This window comes from Neopsephotus bourkii, unplaced genomic scaffold, assembly GCF_033783945.1.
Source record: "Neopsephotus bourkii isolate Nb327-2 ecotype Australia unplaced genomic scaffold, CSIRO-AGI_Nbou_v1 NB_39, whole genome shotgun sequence".
NCBI classification, from domain to species: domain Eukaryota; kingdom Metazoa; phylum Chordata; class Aves; order Psittaciformes; family Psittacidae; genus Neopsephotus; species Neopsephotus bourkii.
The window spans coordinates 939,736-966,217 of record NW_026900556.1 but is presented as its reverse complement, the minus strand read 5'-3'; the positions used below and the strand labels follow the sequence as shown (position 1 = coordinate 966,217).

The 26,482-nt window shown below is 52.2% G+C and overlaps 2 protein-coding genes across 6 annotated transcripts in view; both read left to right on the top strand.

Annotated features, from left to right (window-relative positions):
* Nucleotides 1–26,482, top strand: part of RASD1 (ras related dexamethasone induced 1) — a 139,572-nt gene that overhangs the window by 101,674 nt on the left and 11,416 nt on the right. The window lies entirely within an intron of this gene.
* Nucleotides 1–26,482, top strand: part of PEMT (phosphatidylethanolamine N-methyltransferase) — a 41,139-nt gene that overhangs the window by 13,473 nt on the left and 1,184 nt on the right. For 4 of the 5 annotated variants that reach the window (XM_061346372.1, XM_061346353.1, XM_061346344.1 and 1 more), the window contains exons 3-7: nucleotides 9,416–9,531; nucleotides 17,466–17,611; nucleotides 21,679–21,790; nucleotides 25,480–25,554; nucleotides 26,298–26,358. In XM_061346372.1, the coding sequence (XP_061202356.1) occupies nucleotides 9,416–9,531; nucleotides 17,466–17,611; nucleotides 21,679–21,790; nucleotides 25,480–25,554; nucleotides 26,298–26,352 (504 nt within the window). In that variant the 3' untranslated portion in view covers nucleotides 26,353–26,358. Of the gene's footprint in view, nucleotides 1–9,415; nucleotides 9,532–17,465; nucleotides 17,612–21,678; nucleotides 21,791–23,875; nucleotides 24,052–25,479; nucleotides 25,555–26,297; nucleotides 26,359–26,482 lie in introns of those variants that run through there. The other variant, XM_061346362.1, reaches the window with a different exon arrangement.

Below are 26,482 nucleotides of genomic sequence, written 5' to 3'. Positions count from 1 at the left end.
TTCCTTGATGTCCAAGTTGGATGAAGCTTTGGGTGCCATGGTTTAGTGTGAGGTGTCCCTGCCCATGGCAGCGGGGTTGGAACTGGATGATCTTAAGGTCCTTTCCAACCCAAACCATTCTATGATTCTATGTGTGGATCTGTGCTGATGTGTTTGCATCTCAAGGTGCTGATCCTTGCTGATCACTCCTAGCCTTTCTCCATCCCCTTCTATCCAGCCAGGTCCTTATTCATACACTGGATGAACTGGAGCTTCTGATTTAGTCTTTAAGCCAGCAGAACCAAGGTATTTCTATTCCCATGGGTTACATCAGCTTGAAGCATTGCCTAACTTGAAATACTGGGGCATCCAGCCCTGGTTTTGAGCCACAGGCAGTGGCACAACTGCAGGTCCAGCTGGTTGGGGGCACGGTGCCGTAGCTGGGTGCTCACACTGCTACCCGACCACATATTGCAACTGAATATGGGTCATATAGGAGAGCAGAAAAGCACTTGAATTAGCTGACATCTCTGGTAGAGCTTTATACAGTCTCTCTGCAGTGAATCAGAGGCTGCAAGAAATGTCACAGTCATTAGGTGACCTCAATCTGCTTTTACCTGGAGCCAGTGAAGGCTTGTGCAGTACAAGGTTATTTCTTACATGGGATGTACTTGCTGAAGACTGTCCCTTTCTATTCCAGCTAGAATAACTGGGTTTTAATCAGGCTGACCTTATTTGCTGAGGTGATAGCAATTTGAGCTACAGGTTTGGAGCAATCATTGGAGAGCTTTGAAGAGCAGGGTGGATGCTTTGTGATCAAGGTAAAGAGCTTCGTCCCCACATTTAAAACCAAACCCAAGGTGTTAAGTGTGCAACGAATTCAGAGGGGCTTGACCTCAGCACTGTGGATCCATTGGGATCCTGGGCTTGATTTGGAAGGAACGCAATGGAGCAGAGGCGTGAAAATAGAAGGGAAGTCATAAAGAAGAGAGACACGTTTGTCTGGTAACGTGGCATTTGTACTGAGCACTTGCTGACAGTGAGGTGCAGCAAAGAGCTTGCCTTTCTAAATCGATGCCAGTTCAAACATCGTCAGTGCTATTGTTGGAAAGGCTTTGTTTGGAAATGGGTCTTTGGGGTGGACGGCCTGTTTCGGTGCAGCAGCTGTGTGTACAGCACCCCAGGCCCCTTCCCCTGCTTGGCTTTTTTTAGTGTTGTATGATTAGGAGCAACAGGAAAGGGGGGAAAAAAGGCAGCAAACACAGGACGTGAGATGAGCAGAACATTCTCCATCACTCGAGAAACGCACACCTTTGCTTCTGGTTGGTTTGGGAAGGCGCCTGCTGTGGGCTGCCTGAACTGGTCTTTGCTCAGAGAAAGTGCTCTGAGGCTTAGGAGAATGTATGGAAATAGGAGGTTTGTGGTTTTCTGCATGGGAGCAGTGTGCAACGGGAAGCTGAGTGTGGGCCAAGTCATCTGCGCATGGAAGATGAACGTAAATCCAGGCAAAACACTTGGCCATCCTGCCAAGATGCTCATCTGGCAGCGCTTGCCTTCCCTCTGCAAAGCCCCACATACTTGTGTCAGGGCATCCTCTGCCTCTTTCATTTAATGCATAGATTAATAATGAAATGAAATGGGATAGGGAGCTGGGTGGATCCTGGCTGCTCCCTGCTCCCCCATGCAGCCCTTGTCCATCCCCACCGCATCCCAGACATGGAAGGGTCCTTCCCCATCCCGTGCTGTGCTCTGGAGAAATCATTAGTTCCCAAATACTTTTTCCATGGGGTTTTTTTGGCTGGAAGAGGCGGTTTGGGCCATGCAGCCTGATTCCCTGTAGCTGGAGCACATCACCCTTCATCCCCTTTGCTCTCAGGGCTCCCTATGCCCTCTCTCAAAATTAACATCTTATTCTGGGTTACTTGTAATCACAGCCCTTCAGAGATAAATCATGAGCTCCTTGCCTTGAGGAGAAGCTGCTCATATTTTGTGTTGGAAATTGCTAGCAAATACAGCCCAGATTCCATGTCATCTCTGTTTTTATGGAAGAGGAGAGGATGTGGCTCATGGAACATCGCTGGACCCAGGCTGCCTTGGCCTCCGTTAAGCAGGGTCTTGTTTTCATCGCAAGCAGCTAATGAGATCCCACTTGGACAAATCACATAAGCACTATTAGAGAAATGAAATGTATTATCTAGGTGCTTATCATGAGTGGATTCAAGGTAAAGGCTTGTGTGGAGGTAATCTCAAGGGATGGCTGTGAGGTAAAGTGTACCTAGTCCTTACGAAACCCTTATCTGTTTACCTGCTGGCTTATTCTGTTTCCCCAGCTCCAGGCTGTTAGCTGAGGTGACCTGTGCCATTTCAGTCCAATTACTTTCACTGGGGATGGATGCAGGGAGGTTTCCTTTTCAGGCTGAATTCAGACATGGGGAAGGCAGGCTGGGCTTCTTTAAAAGCCCTCTTTCCACTGTTAAAGACATAGAATCGCTTTCCTCTTCTCCCTGTGTCAGAGTGCTCAGACTGGACCCTGTCGATCCCCTCGTTGGTGGCATTCATTGGGAAGAAGTCACTAGAAGAGGATTCCAGCTTGTGTTTTGTTCTCTAACTCCCTCTTGTAGGTGATGGGCATGGCAGGCAGCGAGGGGTTGTCACTGCAGCTCCACAACCAGCCCTGCTTTCCACATGTAGATGGTTCTCTCCTCCAGCCCCTTGGATGTTCACGTGTTTTTGCAGCCCTTTGTGCTTTCCAAGCCTCTGGATCCATTGTGAGATGCTGTAAACGTGTGTCTTTCCCCCTCTGTGAACCCCTCTGCCACCTGGGTGTACATCCCCACTGTTCCAGCTGGCTGTTCCATGCCGCAGTTATCCTTGCGTGGCCAGTCCCCACACTGCCTTGTCTCTCCAAAACCCCACTGCTGTTTCTTTTGGCTGGAATAAACAACAAACCCCCCATCCAGAACCCATGAAAGGCAATGGAAAAGCCTTCCTTGAGTCAAATGAGCACCTTCCTTTCCAAACCAAAAGCCCTTGGCAGACACGGGTGAGCTTAGCTGTCCTGCTCGGCTGTGGCTTGCTGACAGCTGTTATTGCCATCATACCAGTGGGGAAATAGGAGAAACTAACTGGTGTAGCCCCTTGGAGAGCCCTTTTGTGGCTGAGACAGCCCATCCCCATCTGTTGGGATGTGCATCAGGTCTCTGCCCATCAGATCAGGGTGCTTGGAGCCTTCAGGCTCTGATGGGAGTCCCTGCCCTGCTCTGGCTCCCATTGTCCCCATCGGCATCGATCCATCCCTGGGTGCATCTTTTCTTGGGGCATTACCATAAGAAAGCCCTTTACAATCTGTGTGGGCAGTCCCTGGCCTGCATTGCCTTACAGCTCACGTGGAACCATTAGGATGGTGCCTGTCTCTTGTAACATCACTTCAGTGTTTTAATTGCATGAACTGAAGGCTGCTGCTCCTGTACTTAGTGGGGGAACTTTGCAGGGCTTTAATCATTTGCTAAAAGCTTTCGGGCTCCATTACCGTCTCTTGGCTCTCTGTAATTGAGTGCCTGCAAGTTGAGAAGCTTTCAGAGAAGTAACTCAGGTCTTTAGACTGGGTAATCCAGAGCAGACACAGCTTTTCCCAGTGCAGGCAGGAAGCCATTAGACAAAGTGGAGCCTATTGGGGTGCCGGTCTCCCAGCCATCCCTGGAGCTGGTGCTCATCTCAGCTGCACCCTACAGATGTGTTCTGTGCCGGGAAGGTTGAGGGTGAGCAGCAAGGGACCCTGAGCAGTGCTGAGACAGGCGGGGATGGGTGGGATGAAGGCTTTGGAGAGGCTGGGGGATAGCTCGGATGGGCAGAGGTGGGGACAATGCTCCTGAGCTGCCAAAGAAACAAGCACATGGGATCAGCTGGCACTGATGGTGCATAGCATATAGGAGATGATGGGTGAGGGATGCACAATGGACTGGCCTGGTAAAGGCTGGAAAGGGAAGACATCCATTGTCTGCCTCCTGTGGGGAGTCACAGTGGATGCACGTATACCAGTCAGCATCACAGTGAGTGCAGGTGAGTCACCACAGCCCATTGCACCGCTGCCTGTCTGCCAAGCCCTGCCCATGGGCTAAGCCTGAAGGGTTTAGGGCACCTTCCCAAGGCCATGCACCGAGCTGGGGCTCAGCAGCAGCACAGGGAAGGCAGTCATGGTGATGGGCGCTTGGCATCGCCGCCGCTGCTGCTGCCGCACCAGGAACGTGACTGCAGGGAGGTGATGGCTAATTGCTGCAGCGAGTCAAGGACTGTTTAAGCAGCTAATTAATTCCTCCTAATCAGCCCTTGATCTGTTGAAAACTGCATGGCATTATCTCCTCTGCTGCAACACCTTGATAATTCCTGTCTGAATGGCCTTCGCAGAGAACATATTTAAATAAACTCAATAGAGATTTCAGACAGATAGCAACCATAATTACCAGCTTGTACAAATTAAACCGTGGTTTGTTCTGTTCTTCTTCTCCTGCCTTCGCTGCCCAGAGCTCCTGCTAATCATGTTCTTGCTGCCAGTGGCACGCCAGTCCCCCAGGGTGATTGCTGCACATGCCTTCAGAAAGCCTGTGCTGGTGCCTGGTGCTGGGATGGTGTTTGGGATGAGGCTGCACGTGGAAACACGCCAGCCTTGCCTGGTGGGGTTCTTGTGCCAGGGGCTCAGTGCTGGTAAGCCCCTGTGAACCCCTTGGGGCTGCTGTGCATGATGCTCCTTGGGACCAGCCCTGCAGTTTCCCCTCCATCTCTCCTGGGGTTTGCAGTCTCTTAGCAAAGCAGGGGGGTTTCTCACTTAGGAGCAGCACAAGCACTTGGATAGTGGCCACAGGAGCCCAGGCTGGAGCTTTCAGCCTGCCCGGTGCTGTCGGTGCTTCCCTACCAGCACATAGGCCATAAACCATCTGCATTAAGTGCAAGGGAGCATCGTTGGGAAGGATAAGGTCAGGCCACCCTCATTTCCTCCTTGATCCCATGGGACAGCCAGAAAGGCTGGTTCCTCTGGAATCCAGCAAAGGTCAGCCAGCCCCACTGCTCACAGGCAGGCAGCGGATGTGCATTGACAATGCAGCCTGCTCTGCTGGGTTTAATGTGTTGGCTCTGCTCCCCTGCTTGCTCCTGGCAGCACCACAGGCAGTTTGGCTGCTCAGGTGTATCTGTTTCCTCTCTGTCCTTATGCTTTAATGAGGGATTCCAGGGAGTCGGAAAGGAAAATGGAACAGGTCAGTTCCTCTGGTCCCCATAAGTGAAATAAGGGTAACGTCAGGTTTCCTGCCCTTTCATCGGGTTGGGAGCTAGCAGGGGCACGTCTACCCTGATGGGAGATGCTCACATGGAGCCACCAAAGCTCTGAGTCCGGGTTCTCCTGTCCCAGCACCCACAGGAGGATGTACCCATGGCCAGGAGAGGCCAGACTGGAGCAGGAAGTTAAAAGGTTTACCCAGGTTTGTTTTGTCTGAAGGGTTTTTCTAAGTTAGGATTGGAGCATCCAGGGCTCATCCTATGCATGTGCATCCTCTTGGGATGCGCCCCATCCCGTATCCCACACTGGGATAGTTTTTCCTCTGGACTTTTAATGGCATTTCTGACTTTTGGGTCCCTCAGCAGGCTGCTTCCCAGACCCCATGTGATGGGGCAAACCCCTTCATGCTGGCAAATACTGTGAGACAGGAATGGTGAAGGTAAAACCTATTCAGTCATCATTTCTTCAGCCCGTCATTGGGAACTGAACGTAAGTGGGCTGAGCATCTCCTCTGTCCTGCTGCCTGGAGAGCTGGGAAGCAGCCATTCACCTCAACCCTCCCTCAGTTTCCCTTGGATTGAAGGAAGCTGCTGATCCATCCCAGCCTCCCAGGCATGCCACAGGGATAAACAGCACCCGCATGGTCTTCAGATACAATGGTGATGGGGCACCGTGAGGACGTGGACCAGCTGATGAGCATCGAGATGCAAAACATCCCTCAGACCCGAGCCTTGGGGCTATCTGGTTGCATTCCCCATCTCTGGGGTGAGTCAGATATAGAACTGGAGTGATGTGGAACAGCACAAAGTCTCTGTTTCAGAGCTGGGGTTGAGCAAATGAAAACGCAGCGTGTTCCAAAGGCAGCTTCCCTGGATGGCAGACAAAAAGAATCAATTTCCTTGAAGCAAACACTAAATGTTAATGAGAGGCGATGGTCTGGCGTGCACACAGGGCTGTAAAGAGCAATTCCCATTGATCAGCTACAGAGACAGGTTTGTGGGTTGAAATTGCTTGTTTGTGGCCCTTCTCGAGGTGCTTTGGGAAGGTTTTCCTGCCCCAAATAGAGCGACCTGAGAGCACGTCCATTCTGCATCAGAGCAGGCACTGGGAATGCGTGCTGGTGCTTTCGTTGCTGCTTATGCGTTTGCCTGAGCAGTTGGGGAGATGGATCCAGAAATCAGCCCTGGATTTATGTCAGGAAGGAGGCGATTCCTTGGGAATATCAGGCCCTAACAAGCACTGACCCAGCCTGCCAAAGGCAGAACATGGGGCCCAGGAGCACTCGCTGGCTTTGCAGCCACATCCTCCCATTGATTTATTCCAGTAACGAGCACTGAGAGGGATGTTAAGAACATTGCTCGCAGCCCTCACCGAGTATCCTAAAGTGAAAGCAGAGGGCTGGGAGCTTTGGAAAAGGAGCCTTGATGTTTTCCTATCGCTTCGACCCTTGGGTAAGTGAGGGAAGTTTGTATTAACTCCGTTTCCAGACTTAAGAGATCAGCAGGAAAGCAAGAATACTCCCTTCTCTCCATCAGCAGGACATGCAGCTGTGGTGGGGGGCTCTTTCTGCCTGGTGCTGTGCTCACCCACGGGCAGCACGGTGCTGGCCTTGGCTGGGAGGGCAAACAGCACACTGGGAATGGCTGCAGCCTTTCCTGGGAGTCTGCCAGTCTCAGCCCTGCATTTTGCATCCAGCATCATAGAACCATTCACAGCCTGGTTTGGGTTGGAAGGGACTTAAAGCTCATCCAGCTCCAAGCAGGGACACCTTCCACTAGAGCAGCTTGCTCCAAGCCCCTGTGTCCTTGAACACTGCCAGGGATGGGGCAGCCACAGCTCCTCTGGGCACCCTGTGCCAGCGCCTCAGCACCCTCATCCATCCGAAGATCTCACCTCAATCTATCCTGCAGTAAATAACAACACATTGCATGAAACCATGAAGGCAGCTGTGGGGGGAACAAGAGCTAATATTAGCTAGAAATGACTAAAATTAGAACGTAGCCAGAACTAATTAGCTGTTGGAGGAACAGACCCAGACCCGGAACAAGTTAATTGGTATTGAAGTACCACCAGGGGGGCCTGGCGGGTGCTGCTGCTTCCAGCCCCATACAGGCTCCTGCTCTGCTTTGCTTGGGATGGCTCCCACATGGGCTCGGGAAGGAGCCTGGGGTCCCATCTGAAGGCTTTGGCAGTTAAATACAAGTCGGATCATGGTCCCAGGTGGGGAGTTGGCAGCAGCAGGATGCAGCATTAGCTGGGATGCGCTGGGAGTGATCCCGACGCATCCCTTTGTCCCACCGCTGCCCAGATGTGCCTTTCTAAAGGCGAGGGTAATTATGAGGCTCTGATCCCAGCAGCATTCCCTTCTCTTTCAGCTTCAGCCCTGAGCTGCTTTGTGAAGCTCTCCACACAAGCCAGGAGCTGCCATTCACCCCCCAGGATCATATCCAAGGAATTAGGGACTTGGTAGGGATAACTGCGGTTTTCTCTCTGTGCCTCAAGTCACCTGTATGGTCACTTCTCTTTTACTTCCCAAAGGTGGCAACTCACCCTTATATTTCCTTCCCCCCTGCCCCAGCACTCAAACAGCAGCTCCTGTTTTAGCACCAGCATGACGCACGGCGCTTTAAATTCAATTTAGCATACAAACTATTTATACCAGCCAGGAAAAGGCAGCGGAGCAGCTCTCCCTGTCATGAGTGGATCTGTAATTTCAGAGCAATCATTGCATAACTAATTGAATCAGCTCTCAGCATGTGAAATCAGTGCCCTGCTTATCATAGGTTCGCATCGTTCTCCCCTCCTTGAAGCCAGCAGTTCCCCCTCCACCAGCAGCGCTTTGTGCTTCTCCATCAGCCTAGGAAGGAAGCAGGACCTGCAAAACTGCCTTTCTCTGCTCCAACAGAGCCAATAGATGAGCAAATGCATTCAGAGCACATCAATAGCTGGGTTGCAAGTGCCTCCCCCCAGTGCTGCCTGGGCTCCATGTGATGGAGTGAAGTGCATTTAAAGCTAATGAAGTGCCCGCCGTGTCTGAGAAGCAAATTGGTGGTGAGCTGTTCTGCTGACTCCCACCTCCCTCTTCATTGCCCAGGTGTGCTCTGCTTGGCTTGAACTCAGGGGCCGATGCAAACCCCAGGCTTGGTGCCTGAAAATGGAGCCTAAAAGAGGTCATAAATGCAGTGACAGCTTTCTGAGGGATGCAGGCAAGGTGGGAAAGAGGAGCTGTAAGGATTGCCATCAGCTTGGGAGTGAGGGTCCTGGATCTGATGGCTTGGGTGGATCCAGCCCTATAGATTTTGGGAGCAGCTCCAACCACCTCCATGCAGCAGCCTCCCAGAGGGAGAGCAAGGTGCTTTGGGCAGGGACCCATCAGCACAACACAGAGCTCACAATTGCATCCAAAGCGTGCTGTGAAGGATGCTAATGCCTCCCTGGAGATGCTGCCTGCACACATGTGAGCTCTGGGCTGTCACTGATGTGCTTTATGGGTTGTAATGAGCCAGGCATGTGGGGATGTGTGGGGAGTGCAGATGGGTCCTTAATGGCTGCAATTGCTGAGTGCTAACAAAGGGCAGCTGGTTCAGCCTGAACAAATGGAAGCAGCTCTCAGGCAGAGCTGGTATATCTTGTCTGGGGAGAGCTTGCAAGCTTCTTTGGACGTGCACGGGTTGTTCCTGGCAGGTATGATCCCTAAGGCTGGATGGAGGAGATGACAGAGCCCAGAAGGTGAGAGCTGAGTGTTCCTGCCATCCATCCCCTGCTTAGGGATCTGTTTTCCTTCCAGGAGAGCAATGCTAGGCTCTATGGCAGGGGCTTTGATGGCCTGGGGATAGTCTTAGCAGTATTCTCAGGCATGTTGTCCAAGCTTTGTGGTCCCCAGAACTGATGTGTAGTGTGGTTTGGGGATTATTCTATGAGCCTGTGCCTTAGTGCTGCTGGCAAGCCTGGTATGCAAGGGCATATGCAGTGCAAGCAGGGGCTGGCATGGGTAGGGGAAGGAGCTTTCATTGTCAGGTTTGGTTTAAGCTATGTCCCATCAGTGACCTATGCTTGCTTCCTGCATAAAGCTCCATAAATGGTGTTTTCCACTCCATATGGGGTCAAGGCTTTGGGATGTGCCCGTGTCCCTCCATCCACCCTCTTTGTTTTCTGTTGTCTCTCCAGGTAGCCAGATGGGAGCACAACACACGAGCGCTCAGCCGAGTCTTTGGCTCTCCCCACGCTGCCTGCTACTGCCTGGGTGCTGTTATCCTGCTGCTTAACTGTGTGCGGAGCCATTGGTAAGGAGCTAGCCCTACATGCAAAGCAGTGCCCCTCCAGGGCTTGGGAGGGGTGAGGGATGTTTGCTCTGCAGCACTGGGATGCAGCCCCAGTGTGTTGGTGCTACATGGTTGGATTCCTTCAGCCAGCAGCAGATCTGTCCCAGGATTTGTAGCAAAGAGCATTGTGTGCAGTTCTGGTGTCCTCAAGGTAAAAAGGACATGGAACTGTTGGAACAAGTCCAGAGGAGGCCACGAGGATGATCAGGGGCTGGAGCACCTCCTGTATGGAGACAGGCTGAGAAAGTTGGGGCTGTTCAGCCTGGAGAAGAGAAGGCTGCGTGGAGACCTCAGAGCAGCCTTCCAGTATCTGAAGGGGGCTATAGGGATGCTGGGGAGGGACTCTTCATTAGGGACTGTAGTGACAGGACAAGGGGTAATGGGTTAAAACTTAAGCAGGGGAAGTTTAGATTGGATATAAGGAAGAAGTTCTTTATTGTAAGGATGCTGAGGCACTGGAATGGGTTGCCCAGGGAAGCTGTGAATGCTCCATCCCTGGCAGTGTTCAAGGCCAGGTTGGACGAAGCCTTGGGTGCCATGGTTTAGTGTGAGGTGTCCCTGCCCATGGCAGGGGGTTGGAACTGGATGATCTTAAGGCCCTTTCCAACCCAAACCATTCTATCATTCTGTGATGCGACAGAGTGGCCAAACCCATCTGTGTCGACAGCTACTGAGTGCTGCAGGTTTCCCTGCTTTGCTCTCTGGGGTGGTTTCTCCAGCCAAGGTGAGAGCAGGGCTGTTTGTAACAGCATGGATCAACCAGAGCAGCAGAAACTCTTCATTTTCCCCTAAACCAAATCAAACCTGTTTATAAGAAGCTGCAATTTCCTGTGTAGAAGAGCAGGATTATGTGTGTGCTTAGCAAGCCCTGTCTCCAAACTCTTTATCTATGATCTCTTTAAATACTACCTGTGCTAGCTAATAGCATTGTGTGCCTGATACAGCAGGGGAATAGGTCCTTTGACATCCTGAGTGCAGCAGAGAGGTTTCACTGCAGAAGCTTTCCTCAGTGCAAGCCATTTATCAGCGATCCAGTAGGCTTTATCCTCAGTGCTGTTAGGAGAAGCAGGCTGTATCCCTGAATTCCCAGATCCAATTATGCCAGGGTCAGAGCTCATGGGTCTCTCAGTGCTTTGGGTGGTTTCCCAGGCGCACATATCTCAGGTTGGAGTTTGCACATGTATTTAAGAGCTTTGCCTTCCTGGAAGTGACCCCAAGACCTGTGTTTGCCCCTGACAGCTTATAGGACATCCTGTAGGAAGGCTTGCAGTGAATAGGGCTGTAATGGAACGCAGGCAATGCAGAGGGCATGTGTGTGTGATGCTGATGGCTGAGGGACACAGCAGGCTTGGGAATGTCTTGGCAGTCTCTTGTATGTATTACACAGTCACTTGTTGTGTGGGAAGCCAATGCAAAGCCTTATGGCTGCCTTTAAAAGCCCAGCTGATGGAGGGGACAGCCTCAGCTCCCAGTGGTCCTGCTGGCTCCTGGCTCACAGCAAGGCCCTGATCAGAGCTGCTGAGAGAGCCAAAGAGACCTCATTTGTCCCAGCACTGCACCATGCTTTCCCCCTGCAGACCCTTCAGTGCTCTACCAGCCCCAGCATCACTGCCTGTGCTCTATGTCATGAGCTTGTGAGTGCTCTGGGGGTGCACAGACCCTGAAGGAAACCACAAGATCAGCCCAGGGGGGCTGGAAAAGCTCCTTTTGGACCCTGGATTTGGAGGAGAGGCTCTAGAAGATGGGGCAGTTCACCCCAGCGGGACACGGATGAGATGCCAGCCCACACCAATGGGCCGAGGCCAGATGATAGCAATGGGAAGGTTTGTTTTGCCCAGGTGTTTTGGCATGGTTGGGTTATTCCCTTGGCACTGCAGTTGGCCTGAGTGGTGGCTAGCAGGCTTTGGATGCTGTCCAAGCAAAGCAAGCCCTTAACAGTGGGAGTGATGGGATGGTTTTAGGATGGTCACCAAGTGCTGCAGTTGCCCTGAGGTGCACATGGCAGACTCGCTGCCTCCATTCCCATCTCAGTCCACCCTCCAGAGCTGCCCAAGGCTTAATACTCAAGCTTTGAGAGGGTGTGCTGTTTGGGAAGGATTCATCGTGCCCTTGGGGTTTGGCTGGCCAGAGGGGGTTCACTGATCATACAGCATGGGCACTGTTGTCTCAGTGGCCAGCGATTCCCGGAGGGATGTGTCTTACCCATTCCTGCTATTTTTCCCTTTAATTCCCAAGTCTCTTGTACTGGAGCACATGGATGTGGGCAGGTTTTCCACCCCTCAGCCCCACAGGGGCACAGGCTATGCCCTGCACTTTGACTGCCCATGGTGGTAGGTGTCGATTGCGCAGAGCTGGCTGCTGCTAGCAATCAAAAAGGCCACCTCGGGGGGTCCCTGCGCCCCCAGTGCTGTAATCCAACCTTTAAAGCTCCTCTCTGCGTGCTCTGGGGACCTTTTATGTGTGTGTGGGCTGCCAAGGAGCAATTGAGGAGCTGCAGGATGTCTCTAGGGTTTAAAAAGCAGCATCCTTTTTGCAGCTCTAGCTTGAAAGGCTCCAAGCTGGGGGCAGAGGAGGAGAGGGCAGAGCAGAGAGCAACACTGTGAGAGGGTTGGCATCGGGGCTGAAAGCATCCAGGACCTGTGTGGCTGCTTCACTGCATGCCCCATGCAGGGATGCCTGCGTGGTCCTGCCCCCAGTGCAGCACCGTGATGCTCTCGTGTGAGCTTTGCTCCAAAGGGTGGAAGGGGAGGGATGTCTTGTGCTCAATTAAGCAATTAGGTGTTTCCCAGCTCAGAGCTTCATTATCAGGCTTGGCTGGCTTCTGAGAAGCAATCCAGAATGACCTGTGACCAGTGGGGACCTGCTTAGTCAATGGCACAGGACGAGCATCCTTAATTGCTTTGGTGCAGTGATTGTTTCCCTTACAGCCCTGTTCTCTAAGCAAGGAGCAGGGAACTTCCATCACTGGAGCTCTTATCTATGAAAACAATTCCTGAACTTTTGAACTGTTTGCACTGTGAGCGCTACCCCAATGGTTTATGAGCATTATCTGGGTGACATGGGACATGACAGCCTTCACTGGCCTCCAGCGTGGCTCTCTCCTGCCTTACCATGTCATTGATACCTTTCCCTGCAGGAGCTGTACAATGAGCTCCCTCCAGACCCTCCTGTGCTCCCTTTTGCACATCCTGGCCAAGTCCCCATACTGGGACTCACCTTTAGGTTTTGGGACCTTATGAACTTCTCACTTGAAGGGTTTTGGGGTGTTTGAGCTGTGAAAGTAATGGGGGGCTTGCTGATGTCTTGGGGTACCTGGGGCCAACTCAACTGACATGAAATCCTTTATTGATGCCACCCACTGGTTATTGCCTTTGCCATGGGAGGGCTTCTTGCTTGGAGCTGATGCTTCCAAGGAAATGAATCCACCCTGAGATGGGATTTTGCATAGGGAAGGGGTTGTTTGTCATTGCCTGGTAGTGCCTCTCAGCTTTACGCTCAATGGTACCGTGAAATAAGCATGGTGTAAATGGTATTGATCCAAGAGCCGCAGGGCTTTTTGTGCACAAGTGATTGAGTTCAGTGATGGAAATGAAGCCTGAAGGAGCTGATGTCCCCTGTGAGCCACCTCTGATGGCTGTCCGGGAAGAGCCCCATGAGTCCAACAGCACCTCCTCTTCCCACCGGCACCACACCAGGCATCGGGATGAGGAAGAACAGGAAGCTGAGATGCAAGGTAGGAGGGGAGGCTGCCACAGCCCTAAGCTTGACCTAAATAACACACAGACACACACACACTGGTGCTGGTGCTGGCAGAAAAGCAAAGTCATTATTGGCAGCAGAAGCTGTGAAGATGATGACCAAGCTGACAATTGCCGGTGGTACCCGCAGGGTGGTTTGAGTGGTGCTGGGGTTGCTTTTCACAGATAAACAAGCCCTTTTGTTGCAGCCTGTGCTGCTGGGCACCGCTGGATGGTTTTACCTCCGTTGCCTCCTTATTGCTGAGAGGAACAAAACCTTAAGTGGAGGGGGGGGAATGGACTGACATCCCACATGGGGAGCGTGGCACTGCTCACTGAAACCCCAGCCACATCCATCACCACTGCTTCCTCGCTGCCCGCCGGCTCCTGGCCCAATTCTGCCTCAGTTGTTATTTGCCAGCCCCAGTTTCCAGGCTGATTTTGGGGATTAGGCAAAGGGAGCACCGCTGGGCTGATCCCAGCAGCGACCCAGTTTGCTGCATGAGGTCTTTGCCCTCCTCTGTGGGAAAGGGATGACAAAATAGGCTAGAAAACTCAGCTTCTTTGTGTTTCCATGTTTGGTTTACGTTCGATGCAGCCTTTGGGGATGTATTTTGGGCTGCAGGTTTGGTAAGTTTTCTGGTGGTGTAATTCCTGTTGTCTGGTTGAATAAACCAGTGCATGTCCTCCCTGTGTCCTAGTAAGAGGACCTACAGCCCATTTTCCTCACTCCCACCTTCTTCCTGCGTGACATCTCCATCCCTGTCCTTCAGGACCGTTTTGAGTGTTTCTTCCGGCTCATGTGGTTTATTATGTGGTAAATTAAAAGAGATTCAGATGAGACAAGGAAGAAACTCTTTATGATGAGGATGGGGAAACACCAGATCAGGTTGCACAGGGAGGTGGTAAATGGTCCATACGTGGAAACGTCCATGGTCAGGTTGGATGGGGCTCTGAGCTGCATGGTGTAGTTGAGGATGTCCTTGCTAGTTGCAGGGGGTTGGACTAGGTGACTTTTACAGGTCCCTTCCAACCAAAAGGGGTAAGAAAGGAAGAGGTGATGCATGCATAGTGATGGCTGAGTGTCTGAGCAAGCGCATCTCTGTTTTGGGAAGGGTGGGCAGAACATTGCCCACTGCCTTGGCTTCCCCATGCACCGCCTTGCTGCATGCTGTGTCAGTTGTGCAACCACCTGGCTGCTCTCGTGCTGCTGGGAATTGGCCAAATACACCGATTTGGCTAGGGCAGCGCTGATGGATTTGGGCTGGGGTGGAGAATGGACACCTCTGGTGTCACACTTCACATTGGCAAGATGGGGAGATGCCAGGGGAAGCCTTGTTTCCCCCATTTCCATTTGCTGAAGGCACCTTCCAGTCCCCCCTTTCCCCACTGCCAGATGTCCTCGTGATAGCAGCCAGGGATGCGCTTAAAGTAGGTCGCATCCTACCCAGCCCTCGCTGCGCTGGGAAGAGGGATGCTCCTCACCATGGCAATGGCTGTGTTCAGCGCATAAAGCATTTCCAGGTACTGGGACAAAGCACGGCTTTAATTGGTGTCCTCTTGGGTGCCTTATCCTGCAGCCAGAAATAAATGCTGTGACAAACGTGATTCAGAGGCACATGGTGGAAGGGACTGGTTTCCTGACAGATTGCCTGCATGAGCAGCTCCCTTAGCGAGGGAGATGGCCAACACCTTGTCCTCCCCCTGCCAGGGAGGGTGAGATGTTCCCCCGCCACCAAGGAGCAGTGGAGGATGCTGGAATAATTGATGGCTCCGTGCTGCTTGTCATGGCCCAGCATCACAAATGCTTGCAAGGTTTATTTACCAAGACTCCTGCGCGCATCATGTTTAATGCAAATAGAGAGTGTGTTTAGGAAGATATAAAACATTACTAGAGGGAAAGGCAGTCCATTATCTCCGTGCAAACACCTCCCTCTCTAGCTGTAAGCCGAACAGCAGGGGACCGAACAAGACATGCTGATGAGAATAACTAATGCAGACCTATCCGACCATGAAAGGGAAGGATGGGATCATCTGGAACAGGGGAGACGGCTTTGCCAAAACAAACCACGTCATGTGCTGCTTGCAGAACCTCGGAGGCTGATGTGCAGACAACCAGTTCCTGCTCTTGAAGCCACCTTTGTTCTTCTCGTGCTCTGAGGCCAAGTCAGGTCACTGGTATAGGGTAGGGCAGCCTCAAGGAGGTGAGGGTAAGCAGCCTCTGAGTGCTGTGATGTCGCTGTATCTCTCTCCTCTGACATCCCTTTGCTGGGAGCTGGGATCCAGGGACCAGCTCATTGCTGCTTTCCCTGCCTCCCCAAGGGATTATCAGCAGTGGGTTTTAATTGCTGTGAGAGCCCTTCCCTGTGCTGGTGCCCTGTGGGGGGGATTGGGAGTCCTGGCCAGATGCAGAATCAAAGCCCCAGTGCTGTGAAAAGGCATTAGCATCATCTTTTATGGGAGCAGATTGCTCCAGAGCATCCCTGGGGATGCTGTGAGAGCTCAGCCAGGCCAGCACTGCTCAGGCAGATGGTCACATCCCTGCAGAGTTGCTTTCCTCCCAAACCCAAGCATCACTGGTGGCAGGGATGTGGATTTGGGCTTCCTCACAGAGGAGACTTGTGCCACTTCAAAACAAACAGCGGGGAGATGATGTAAAGGGTTGTGCAGCTGCTGCTGCTTCATCTTCCAGTTGGATTTGTGTGTTCCCATCAGGAATGGTTTCGAGCCAAACCAACGGGAGCCTGGTGAGCGCAGGGAGGTGTGATGGGTGCTGGAGGAGGGCCAGCCCCAGGGACATGGGCCTGTGCTCAGCTCCCTGGAAACGGGAATTTCCCAGTGATTTCCAGAGTGTAAATCACCCAGGCTGTGTTCCTGCTCACTCCCAAGCACCTTACGTTTACTCTGTGTTTGGTTTTCCTTGCTCCAGCCCAAAGCAAAGATTAAACAGCTTGCTCCAAGATCCTAAAACTTCCCCAGCAATAGAAAATCGAGTGGGAATGAGCTCTAAGGAAAACACCATCCAGGTCCCTAAGCCATGGGGTTGAAATCATCCTGACCTTTGCTTGCTGTATGTAACCTTTGAGCCTTCAAAAGGTGCGTTTGTCCATCACCCAGGCAGGCACTCTCCCTCTCAGCTTTCATGTGGCCAATAGAGAAAATCCAGGGATTTGCTGGGCATTAGAGGGGGAAAAACTATCCCAAGCCCTGCAGGTAACATCATGGAAGCGTTTTCCATCCAAGGAGCCCGGGAGCAGCTCTCATTGCCTGTGCAGTGGTTGGAGGTGCAGCAGCTCTGTTATTCCACTCGAATCTCAGCCTCCTGGGTGCTCATTAAAGAGAGGCTCCAAGTTTCCTAGCTCATGTGTCAGCAGCGTGTGGAGAAGCACTGTGTGCAGCTCTGCGGGGCCGGTACCTCCTCCCCCTGTTAGTAATGGGCATTCTTAATCACAGCAGTGTCTCCTTTGTAGTCATCCGTTCGCATGCGGGATGCTGAGCCCTGCTGCAGGCAAAGTTCAAGGGGCTGAAAGGAGAACGGGGGTCACGATTGCTCCACTCCCAAAGGAGTGTTTGGAAGGTGAGGGCTGAGGTGCCTGCACAAGCCTGGAGTTGAGGAGCTGCCTTCTCACTTGGGAATGTGCTTCCCTAGTGTTTTCCTATCGCCGTTCCAGTCCTCCCCCTGATGCATCAGGCTGCAGCCATGAATCACTCCTGGGCACGTGGGGAGCACGTGAACCCTGCAGAATATATGGATGGAGAGGAACGGGGGTGGGAGCACGAGATAACCCAACCAATTGTTCCCAGCTCTTCCAAGTCCCGTGCCCAGGCATCCCAGCCTCCAGCATTGGCAAGGGGGTCTTTCCAGAGCTTCTGGTCATGATGAAAGCTGGGGTTTGGTGAGCAAGGCAAAGCAGTTCAGTTTGGTTGGTATTTGACAGCAGTGAGCAAGGGTTGCAGGTAGAAAGAGCAGCCTCAGGTCAAGCCCTGGCTGCTCCCAAGGCTTTGGCTCCTTGCTTCTCCCATTGGGAGGTTGAGTAGGTGCAGAGACCTGGTGAAGCATCCTCCTCGGCAGCATCCTCTCCCAAAGCTCCCAGGGAGAGGTGGGTGATGTTAGTAATGAGCTGCTGGTTTTAACAGCCCTTTTTGTCTCCCTAACAGCTTCACAGAAGCCATGAAGAGCCAACCAAAACTGGAGGGCTTGGACTGCCACTGGGCCTATTACTTGGGCTTGGCCATCTTGGCTGTAGGGACCTTGTTTGTCATCAGCAGCTTCTTAGCACTGGGATTCACTGGGACATTCCTAGGTAAGCACTAAAACCTCATCAGCTTAAGCAGAAAGTGTGTTTAATCCTTGCAGGGGTTGTTTGGTAGGGCAAAGTGCTTAATTCCCTCACTCGTGCCTTCAGGGCTCTTAGTTTTGGTCTTGGCTTTATGATACCAAAGCGTGATCTAACCATGCCATTACTGGCTTTATACAGTGACACATACCCAGGAGCAGGACCTCATTTGCTGTTCCTTCTGCAGTAAACCTGCCGTTGGTTGACAGATTCTTTTATCTACCACTTAATGGCAAGAAGACACTTTCCACTGTGCCTGTTTCACATACAGAGTCATTCTGCTAGTGCTGTTGACTTTAAAACCATGCCAGTACGTGTGGAATTCATCAAAATAGAGACAGCAACAATAAATAGATGAGGAAAGGGGCAGCTCCCGCTGGCTCCAGTAACAACAGCCCCACTTTGACACTGCGTTTAGGCTGTGCTTTTGCAAGTGCTTTACAAGCCAAACTCAATTAGCTCCTGCAGCGGCAGCAGGAAGAAGGGAGGGAGGGAATGATCCTTCCTGGTTTCAGGTGGACCTGCAGAGAAACAGGGTGAGTTGGCCAAGGTCCTGCTGCCAGAAACCGAGCTCAGCGCTCCTGAATGCGTGTCCTCAGCCATCGGTTGTGCAGCCACTTGGTACGAGTGTCCCCCAGCTACCACTGGCATCCTCCACCTGCAACCCTCAAAGGAGTGATGCTATGCATGAGGATGTGTCCAGAGGGGCTGGGCACAGGAGTATCCACCAGCAAGAGCTGCTCTGATGCTCCTGAAGTCCAGCCAGGACTGGGCTTGTTTGCGTAAAGCCTGATTCATCCCACCAGGAGGATCCATTGGGCTTGAACCACTGGGAAAAGACAAACACAAGTGAGTCAGGCTCAGCGTAAGCAGGGAGAGTGGCTCTGTGCTCTGCCCTGCATGGCTGGTGGCTCCCATGGCCCCTGCAGCAGGGAAGGGGAAGGTGGCAGTGGTCCATACTGGGCACTGCTTCTTCATCCTCCCTTGCTCTCCCTGTCACCAGTGCACTGGGCTGGGGCTGCCTGGCTCCAAGCCTTGCATGACGCAGCAGGGAGTGAGGCCAGCTCTTTGTGCTAGCTGGGGCATGACGGCAGCAGGGCAGAGCTGAGTCAGGGTAGGGAGATGCCAAGACCCTGGCTGGCTTGGGATCTCTGTGCCACAGAGGCATGGCCAAGCTGGAGCCCCATAGAGCATCATCCTTGGACTGATAATGGCTTCCCAGCTCCGTGTAAGCCCCCACGAGTCCAAGTCAGCAAACTTTGGATGGAGAATGCTCTTCAGGATGGTTTCTTACCCAGACAAAGGGAAGACAAAGGGTGTGCAGGTATCCAAGGATCTCTGAAGATTCAAGGCTGGATGGGGCTTGGAGCAAGCTGCTCTAGTGGAAGGGGGGCAGAACTGGATGTGCTTTAAGGTCCCTTCCAACCATTGTGTGACTCCGTGATTCTGTGATCTTATATTGGATGTTCTCTTGTTCAGGCCTCCATTGGGACTGGTACTTCCAGTGTCTTCCCGCACACAGGGTGTTAGGGATGTGCTGGCACTGCAGGAGGAGCAGGGACCCCAGCAGTGATAGCCCTTCTGACTGCAGGTAGCAAAGAGCTGAGCTGCTTTGGCAAGAAGGGAGCATCCAGCTGCTTCTCCCAGTTGATACCTGAGCTCAAGAGAAGTTATGGGAGCACCTTGGACAGCCAAACTCTTCCAGACCTTACTGGAACAGCAGCTGACCCTTTCCTTCTGGGTTTTCCTACAGCAGTGAGGGCTGAACCAGGCCATCAGGGCTGCCTGTTACATCCCTCCTTAACAGCACATTTAAGCTTTGGGGAGGCTGCAGAGCCTTTGTCTCTTGAGTGTGGGCTAAACCATGCAGCAGGAGCCACGTTAGTCACAAACCTTTCTGTGCCACCCCATCTCCTGTGCAGCAGCACCGACCCCAGCCTCTGTTTGTGATGCCTGGATGCAGCCCTTCATCCCAGCAGCCTTCTCCTCTGCAGAGCAATGCTGCTGGTGTGCTGTCTCTGCACTGTGCCCTTACAGGGATTGTGCCCCATTTCCTGACAAACATGGGCTTGGCTTCCTGGAGGGCACTGAGAGGTGGCTCTGCCCGGCTGAGCCCATCTGTCTCACCTCCAAGCATGGTTTCTTCCAGTGCTGACTTGACCAAAGTCTGTTACTGGGTTATGGTGAAGCTGGTGGAGAAGCAGAGGTGATGCTTCAGCCCAGGTCCAGCTCTGGGTTCCTTGCAGAGTGCATCAAATGGCTTTTTGCTGCTGTCTACCCTGAGCAGTGAGGTGGTTGCACTCACCTCCAGCAAAGAATAACTCAAATGAGATGCCAAAGTCCCTCAGCCTGACAAGGAGCTGATTCCTGATTGAGGGCTTAACGGTGGCACAGACGATGCCCAGGCTGATGCTGCGTGCAAAGCAACACAACCCTTTCTTTCCCTGAATGTAAAAACATTGCAGGTCCTCTCTGGTGATTGTGTCCCTTGAATTGTGTGGGTTTACAGGTAGGGTTTGCATTGGAAAAGCTTGCGTCCTGGGGGAGCAGCCTGCTCTTGCTCGCAGGGAGCTTGCCCAGAGGATCCACAGCCCCACTGGTGCAGGGTACAGATGAGCCCCATGGATCCAGAGCTTTGTGCAGCCCTCTCCAGTGCTAGCATCATTTGAGGAGCGAGGCGTTCAGCCCAAAGGCGAGGGCAGGCAGGGGATAATGAAGCATTTTGACACATAAAAAAGCACAGAAATGGGCTGTGGCAGGGGGTGATGTGTTCTTTCTCCCGGAACAATCTCGGAGATGCATTGCCAAGTAACTGTGAGAACATATAGTATGAATACTAGGCAATTATCTCACTTAGTGGCCTGTAGTTAAAGCCCAAAAGCATTGTCTAATTGGGCAGGCGCTGTTTATTAAGGAGAAGAAATGTTTTTGCACCATGTGAGGTCAAAGAAATTACACCACGATCCAGGTAATAATAATAACCTTGAATAGTTTGCACTCTGTAATGCCTTTTATCTGGATTTCCAAGCACTTTCTCACCATACATTAATCCTCACCACCCTCTGCGCTATAAGAAAGACTGATATTATGATCGGTGCACAATAGCACTGGGAGGGATGGAGGAAATTTGCCCAAGGTCAGGGAACAGGCTGGCAGCAAACCTGGAACATGATCCAGGATGATGGCAGCTCCTGGGCTGATGCACTCCTCACCTGCATCTCGTACAATGGGCACGGAGCAAAGTCCTTTGTGGTCCTGCTTGTGGGACCAGCAGGAGTCAGAGATGCGCAACCCGGTCCTTTCTGTCCCCCCAAAATGCTGCTCCCAAGCTGCACAACATCTCCTCTTTTCCAGGCTCCTTTCAGGAGGGTGGAAGGATTGCTCTGAGGTAGGTAGGAAGCTGGTTGGGTGCTGACAGCTCTGAAAGCTTTCCTCATTACAGCTGACAATCCCCCATTATCATCATCATCATCGTGTCGATAATTGAGTGTTTTGTAGGCAGAGGTGCTATTTTTTGACATTCTGAGAAATCCTCTGCGCTGTGAGCAAAGGGTGACACTGAATGGGGGCATTTGGTGGTGGTGCTGGTCATAATTAGGGCATCTCAAGAGACCATTACAGCGCACTGGGTCTATTTCCCCATTAAATGGATTTGATCCCATGCACTTGCTTCCTCGTCAAGTGGCATCAGGCAGGCAGTTTTCAGATGAGAAAGCCAGAATCAGCCAGCTGGGACCTCGAGAGCTGCCTCCTGATGAGGGACGTGGCTGCCACAACCTCATTGCAATGCACAGAGCTCCCCATGGGCAAAGAGCCATTCCTGGAAGAGCTGATAGGCACAGAGCAAACAGCCAACCTGTTTGTTGCTGTTCCCTCAGCCTGGAAATCGGCAGCAAAACCCCTCCTTTGCCTTCACTCTGCATCCCTGGCAGGGATGCCCTGTGGCACAAGGAGGGTATCAGTGTGCCAGCACCCCCCCCTTGCACCTCCCAGCTCCATGATGCTTAACCAGAACCCCTCTGTTTGCTCTCTAGGTGATTACTTTGGCATCCTGATGGAGGCAAAAGTGACCAGCTTCCCCTTCAGCGTCCTGGATAACCCCATGTACTGGGGCAGCACAGCCGTCTACCTGGGCTGGTCTCTCATGTGAGTACATGCAAACACCACCGTGGGGTCTGTGCAGGGGCAGCATCAGGGGGATGGAGATGCACTTAGCGATGGCAGCCAGCAGCACCATGGCAGGGAAAGTGCCCCATGCCAGGACTCCTCACTTCCTGGCTATTTCTGTGCATGCAAAAGCTGCCGCTGCCATAAAAGACTCACAGCATTAATAGTAGGGAAACAAATAACAGCCAAGTGCTGAAAGGGGAAAGGAAGCATCAGCAAAGGCTCCGCAGCGCAGTGAGGTCCTTGGCAGGCTCTGCACGTGGAAAAACCAACAGGCAGGGCCAGAGTCATGCTGGGTGTCACTCAGCAGGGGCAGGGCACTGATAGTGGGGCTCAGGGAGGCCCTGTAATTACCTCTGGGAAAAGCAAAACAAGCCAACACACCCTTTCCCCCCACGGCATGGTGATAACGCTTCCGAAACACTCCTCATGTGATACAACACAGCTTAATAGCCTGCTTAGGAGGAAATGAATAGGCTGTAATTTAGCAGCAAATGAGCAATATATTCTGTTTGGTGTAACAAGTTTTATGTGGTTTTCATTTGATATCACATTTTATGTATTTGCCCAGGAGAAAAAACAAACCCTGGTTGTGTTCCCTTGGGAGGCTGTGGAGTGTAGTGGGCCCCTATCATAGAATCAGGGAATGGTTTGGGTTGGAAGGGACCTTAAAGCTCATCCAGTCCCAACCCCTCCCACGGACAGGGACACCTTCCACTAGAGCAGGTTGCTCCAACCTGGTCTTGAGCACTGCCAGGGATGGGGCAGCCACAGCTTCTCTGGGCACCCTGTGCCAGCGCCTCAGCACCCTCACAGGGAAGAATGGAATGGGGCAGAGCTGGGGCAGGACGAACTCCCCTTTACCACACCACAACCAGCACCAGCACCCTAAAACAGTGCAGAAGGAGGAATCAGACCAGGAGGAATTATAAAGTGAGTTTAAGATCAGCATCATATTATTTCCTAGAACCTTTCTGGAACCATCTGAGCTCTCCTGAGCTGTTTATGGCACAGAAATCTCCTCTTCACCCCCGCGAGAGAGCAGCCTTGCATGATGCTTGGTCTTCCACTGCAATCACGGGCAAAAGCATCTCGAGACAGCGTTGTGATTGCCTTCTTTTCCTCGTTCAAAGGCTGCCACAATAAAGGGCAGTGAGGCATGATCAATAGTTGCACTTGAATTGCTGGAGCTGTGCAAAGTGGCACCAGGACAGCCCTTCCCATGGTGTGGTTTGGAATCTCAGCTCATAGAATCACAGTTCCTGAGGTTGGAAAAGACCTTTAAGATCGCAGAGTCCACCCATTAACATAATACTGCCAGGGCCACCACCAAACCATGCCCCTAAGTGCCGCATCTACGTGTCTTTTAAACACCCCCAGGGATGGTGCCTCCACCACTGCCCTGGGGAGCCTGTTCCAATGCTTGACAACCCTCTGAGTGAATAAATTCTTCCTAATATCCACTCTAAACCTCCCCTGATGCAGCTTGAAGCCATTTCCTCTTGTCCTATCCCTTGTTACTTGGGAGAAAAGGCTGATTCCTCTTCGCTACATCCTCCTTTTGGGTAGCTGTAGAGAGCGTAAGGTCTCCCTCAGCCTTCTTTTCTCCATACTAAACTACCCCAGTTCCCTCAGCTGCTCCTCATAAGACTTGTGCCCAAGGGTCCATAAGACCCTTCACCAGCTCCATTATCCTTTGGACATGCTCCAGCTCAGGATGCTGAGGTTTATTGGGGAGTCCAGGTCTCTTCTGAGGTCCTGGAGCTCTCAGATGTTAGGTGCCCGAGCTGACGTCCCAGCTCCATGGCAGTGGGAAGGATGCTGAAGGAATGAGCCTGGTTCTGGTCAGACCTGCGACATAGAGCATATCTGTCCTCCTTTGGTGATGTATCACACTCGATATCGTACCATCAGAGCCCGAAGGATTGATTCATTTTCCTCCATAAGGGCACATAGCACAATACGTAAGCGAGCCTGGCAGCGCACCAGCCAGCCTGCCTTCCTACTCCGGTCCAGCCTTACAAGCATCTCATGGGGTGAGAGCAGCCGGTTTCTCCCTTGCAGGATGCTGCAGCTATCCCCAGCTCAACTAACTGCACCAAAACCATGCACTGGAGAAGGTCACCATGAAAACAAGAGCTCCAGGAGGAAAGGACAAAGCGGGTATCCCACATCCAATATCCAGGACCAGTAAGGCTGATGGGGAAGGATGCAAATCCCTCCCCTTGCTTTTACAGACAACCCGCAGCCCTGGGGAGCTGCAGCAGGATTGGGGACAGACTTCTTACCCCTAAAAAAGCCCTACTGAGGCCATGCAGTCTTTGTGGCTGATTCATTGTCAGCACTGCTACGACACTGAGCTATTGCCCAATGAGTAGGGCTCGCTCCTAAGAGGAGAGAAACAACTCACCCAGATGCTTCTCATTGCCCGTGTGGAGCAGCCTCATTCCTCCTGCAAGACAAATGGAGCATTAGCTGTTTGGGGACAGCTTTGTGTGTCTCTGGTAGGGAAGTGTTTTAACTCATGGCAACAGGCTGTGTAAATCAGAGCTGGAGCTGCAGCCAAATGATGCAATTAGAGGTCTTGCTGTCAACAAACAATCATGCAAATTTGTTCTCTCTGATAGGAATCAAGGAGGAGACATGACTAAGCATGTAATAGCAGGGGGTTGGGAGGGGAAGAAGTTGCCCAATGCTTCCTAATGAGGGAAAGAACTTAGTGCAGAATGGAAACAGTGAAAAGGGGAAGATTTGTGGCTGTTTCTCCAGGAACTGATTTAACCAGGCGGTACCTGAAAGCGGGTCCAGGCTGAGGTTTAGGTTGGTCTCCCTGTTTTCACAAGGCTTGCAGGGTGTTTATCCTTACCAAGGACCAGCTAAGTACCTTTTTGTGCTGACAGCCAGCTCTTGTCCCCCTCTGAGCTGCAACCAGCAATTAAAGGCAGTCAGCAGCATCCTCATTAAGGGCAATGCTTGCAGGAGGTGCAGGATGCAGAAAGGGTGTCTGGGGGATGTGGTGCCTGTGATGAACCAGACAGAGCCACAGCCCTTGAGTACCATAACCAGACAGTGCAGTGGGTGGCATCGGTCCCCTATGCCTGGCCTTGGGAGGTGTAGAACATATTCCTGTCCTAAACACCTTGCAATGGATTTAAGCATGATCCAAGCCCCTAGTCCCAACGCAGCACCCACCCTAGCACCCTTCATGGGGCAGGGATGGACCTCTCCATCCGCATCCCTGCAATGGCTCAGTGCTGTTGGGATGTTACAGTACCATACACTGCCAAGTACCTCGTGCACCCTTGGTGGCCCATCTTCCTATGCACATCAGGCACTGCCCTTACAGCACACTGGATGGGAGCCAGAGCCATATGTAAGCAGCTGCTCAGCTATTAAACAGCTTTCGAATCTCAGGATTTAGCATCAAAGCAGAAGCTCTCTTAGCAGAGACGTGCAGGGATCAGCCTTAAAAGAAGGCACCAAAGAAGGCTGGGGAAGAGGCTTTGCCAAGGAACATCTGTCTGAGACAGTTAACGTGAGCTACACAAACCCAGCCCTTTTATTCACGTCTGTTTAATGAGGAAGAGGGAGCCCAGCCTCTCATTTCACTTTCTAAACCAGGTCTTGCATAAGCCCTCATACTTACCTGCTCTTCTCTTTCAAACCAGGCACGCAAGCCCAGCAGGCCTCTTGCTGACAGCAGTCGTGGCAGTGTCCTACAAAATCGCCATGCTGTATGAGGGGTGAGTAGCTCTGTGCCACTGAAGAGCTTCCAGTGATCCCAACCAGCCTTAACTCGGGAACAGCACAGGCAGGGATGGGTTTTCCCAATGAATTCAGCAGGGAAGAAGGAAAACAAGAGGATCGTTTCTCGGTTGTTTTCACAATGGGCAGATTCCACCCTGCAACTACTTGCTGAGTTCTGGGAACGTTGATGCTGGGGTTTATTCGTGTCAGAATGAGAGGATCTTTTCCATTCTGGTGCCTGTTTCTCCCGATACAAGAGCAATAAGGAAGGCGGTGAGAGGCTTCATTCTGTCATCTCAAGAGACCCTGCAAGAAGAGCTTGTATTGTGTAGCTCCTTGCATGGGCTTCTCTCCTATTTGGTGCCACAATAGCTCAGCAGCCCAGGACAGAGCAGCCCTGAATTATCCCCAGGAGCAGCAGTAGTGCTTGAGCATGAAGAGTCTTTTGTGTTTGCAATGGAGGAGGAGATGCAAAGGGAGATGAGGCTGCTCGGTGTGCACGGGGAGTCTGAGCGTGTACTGAGCCTCATGCTGTTTGGTGCAGGGATGATCCCAGCTTGGAGTCCAGAGAGATGGAGCCAGGGATTGCCATAGGGATAGTCACAGGCCAGCTTGCAAAGGGCAGAGTTTCTGGGTCCAACAGAGAGCATGCAGTCATCTTTATATTAATTCTTCCCCCCCCTTCTTTTGCCTCTGTCTTGTGTCTCTGCCCCCTCTCCCCCCAAATTCCCAACTACAGGCCTTTCACAGAAGAAATCTATCAGCAGAAACAGAAGGGAGCGAAGAGCAAGTAGCAAGAGGTATGTTTGCCAATGAGCATTGCAGCAAGAGGGGCTGCTTCACACCTACAGGCACGTTAGATGAGGATGGGAGCACCCCCTCGCCCCTTCCCAATGCACCCCTGCCCAGCCCTGCCTTTCCCAG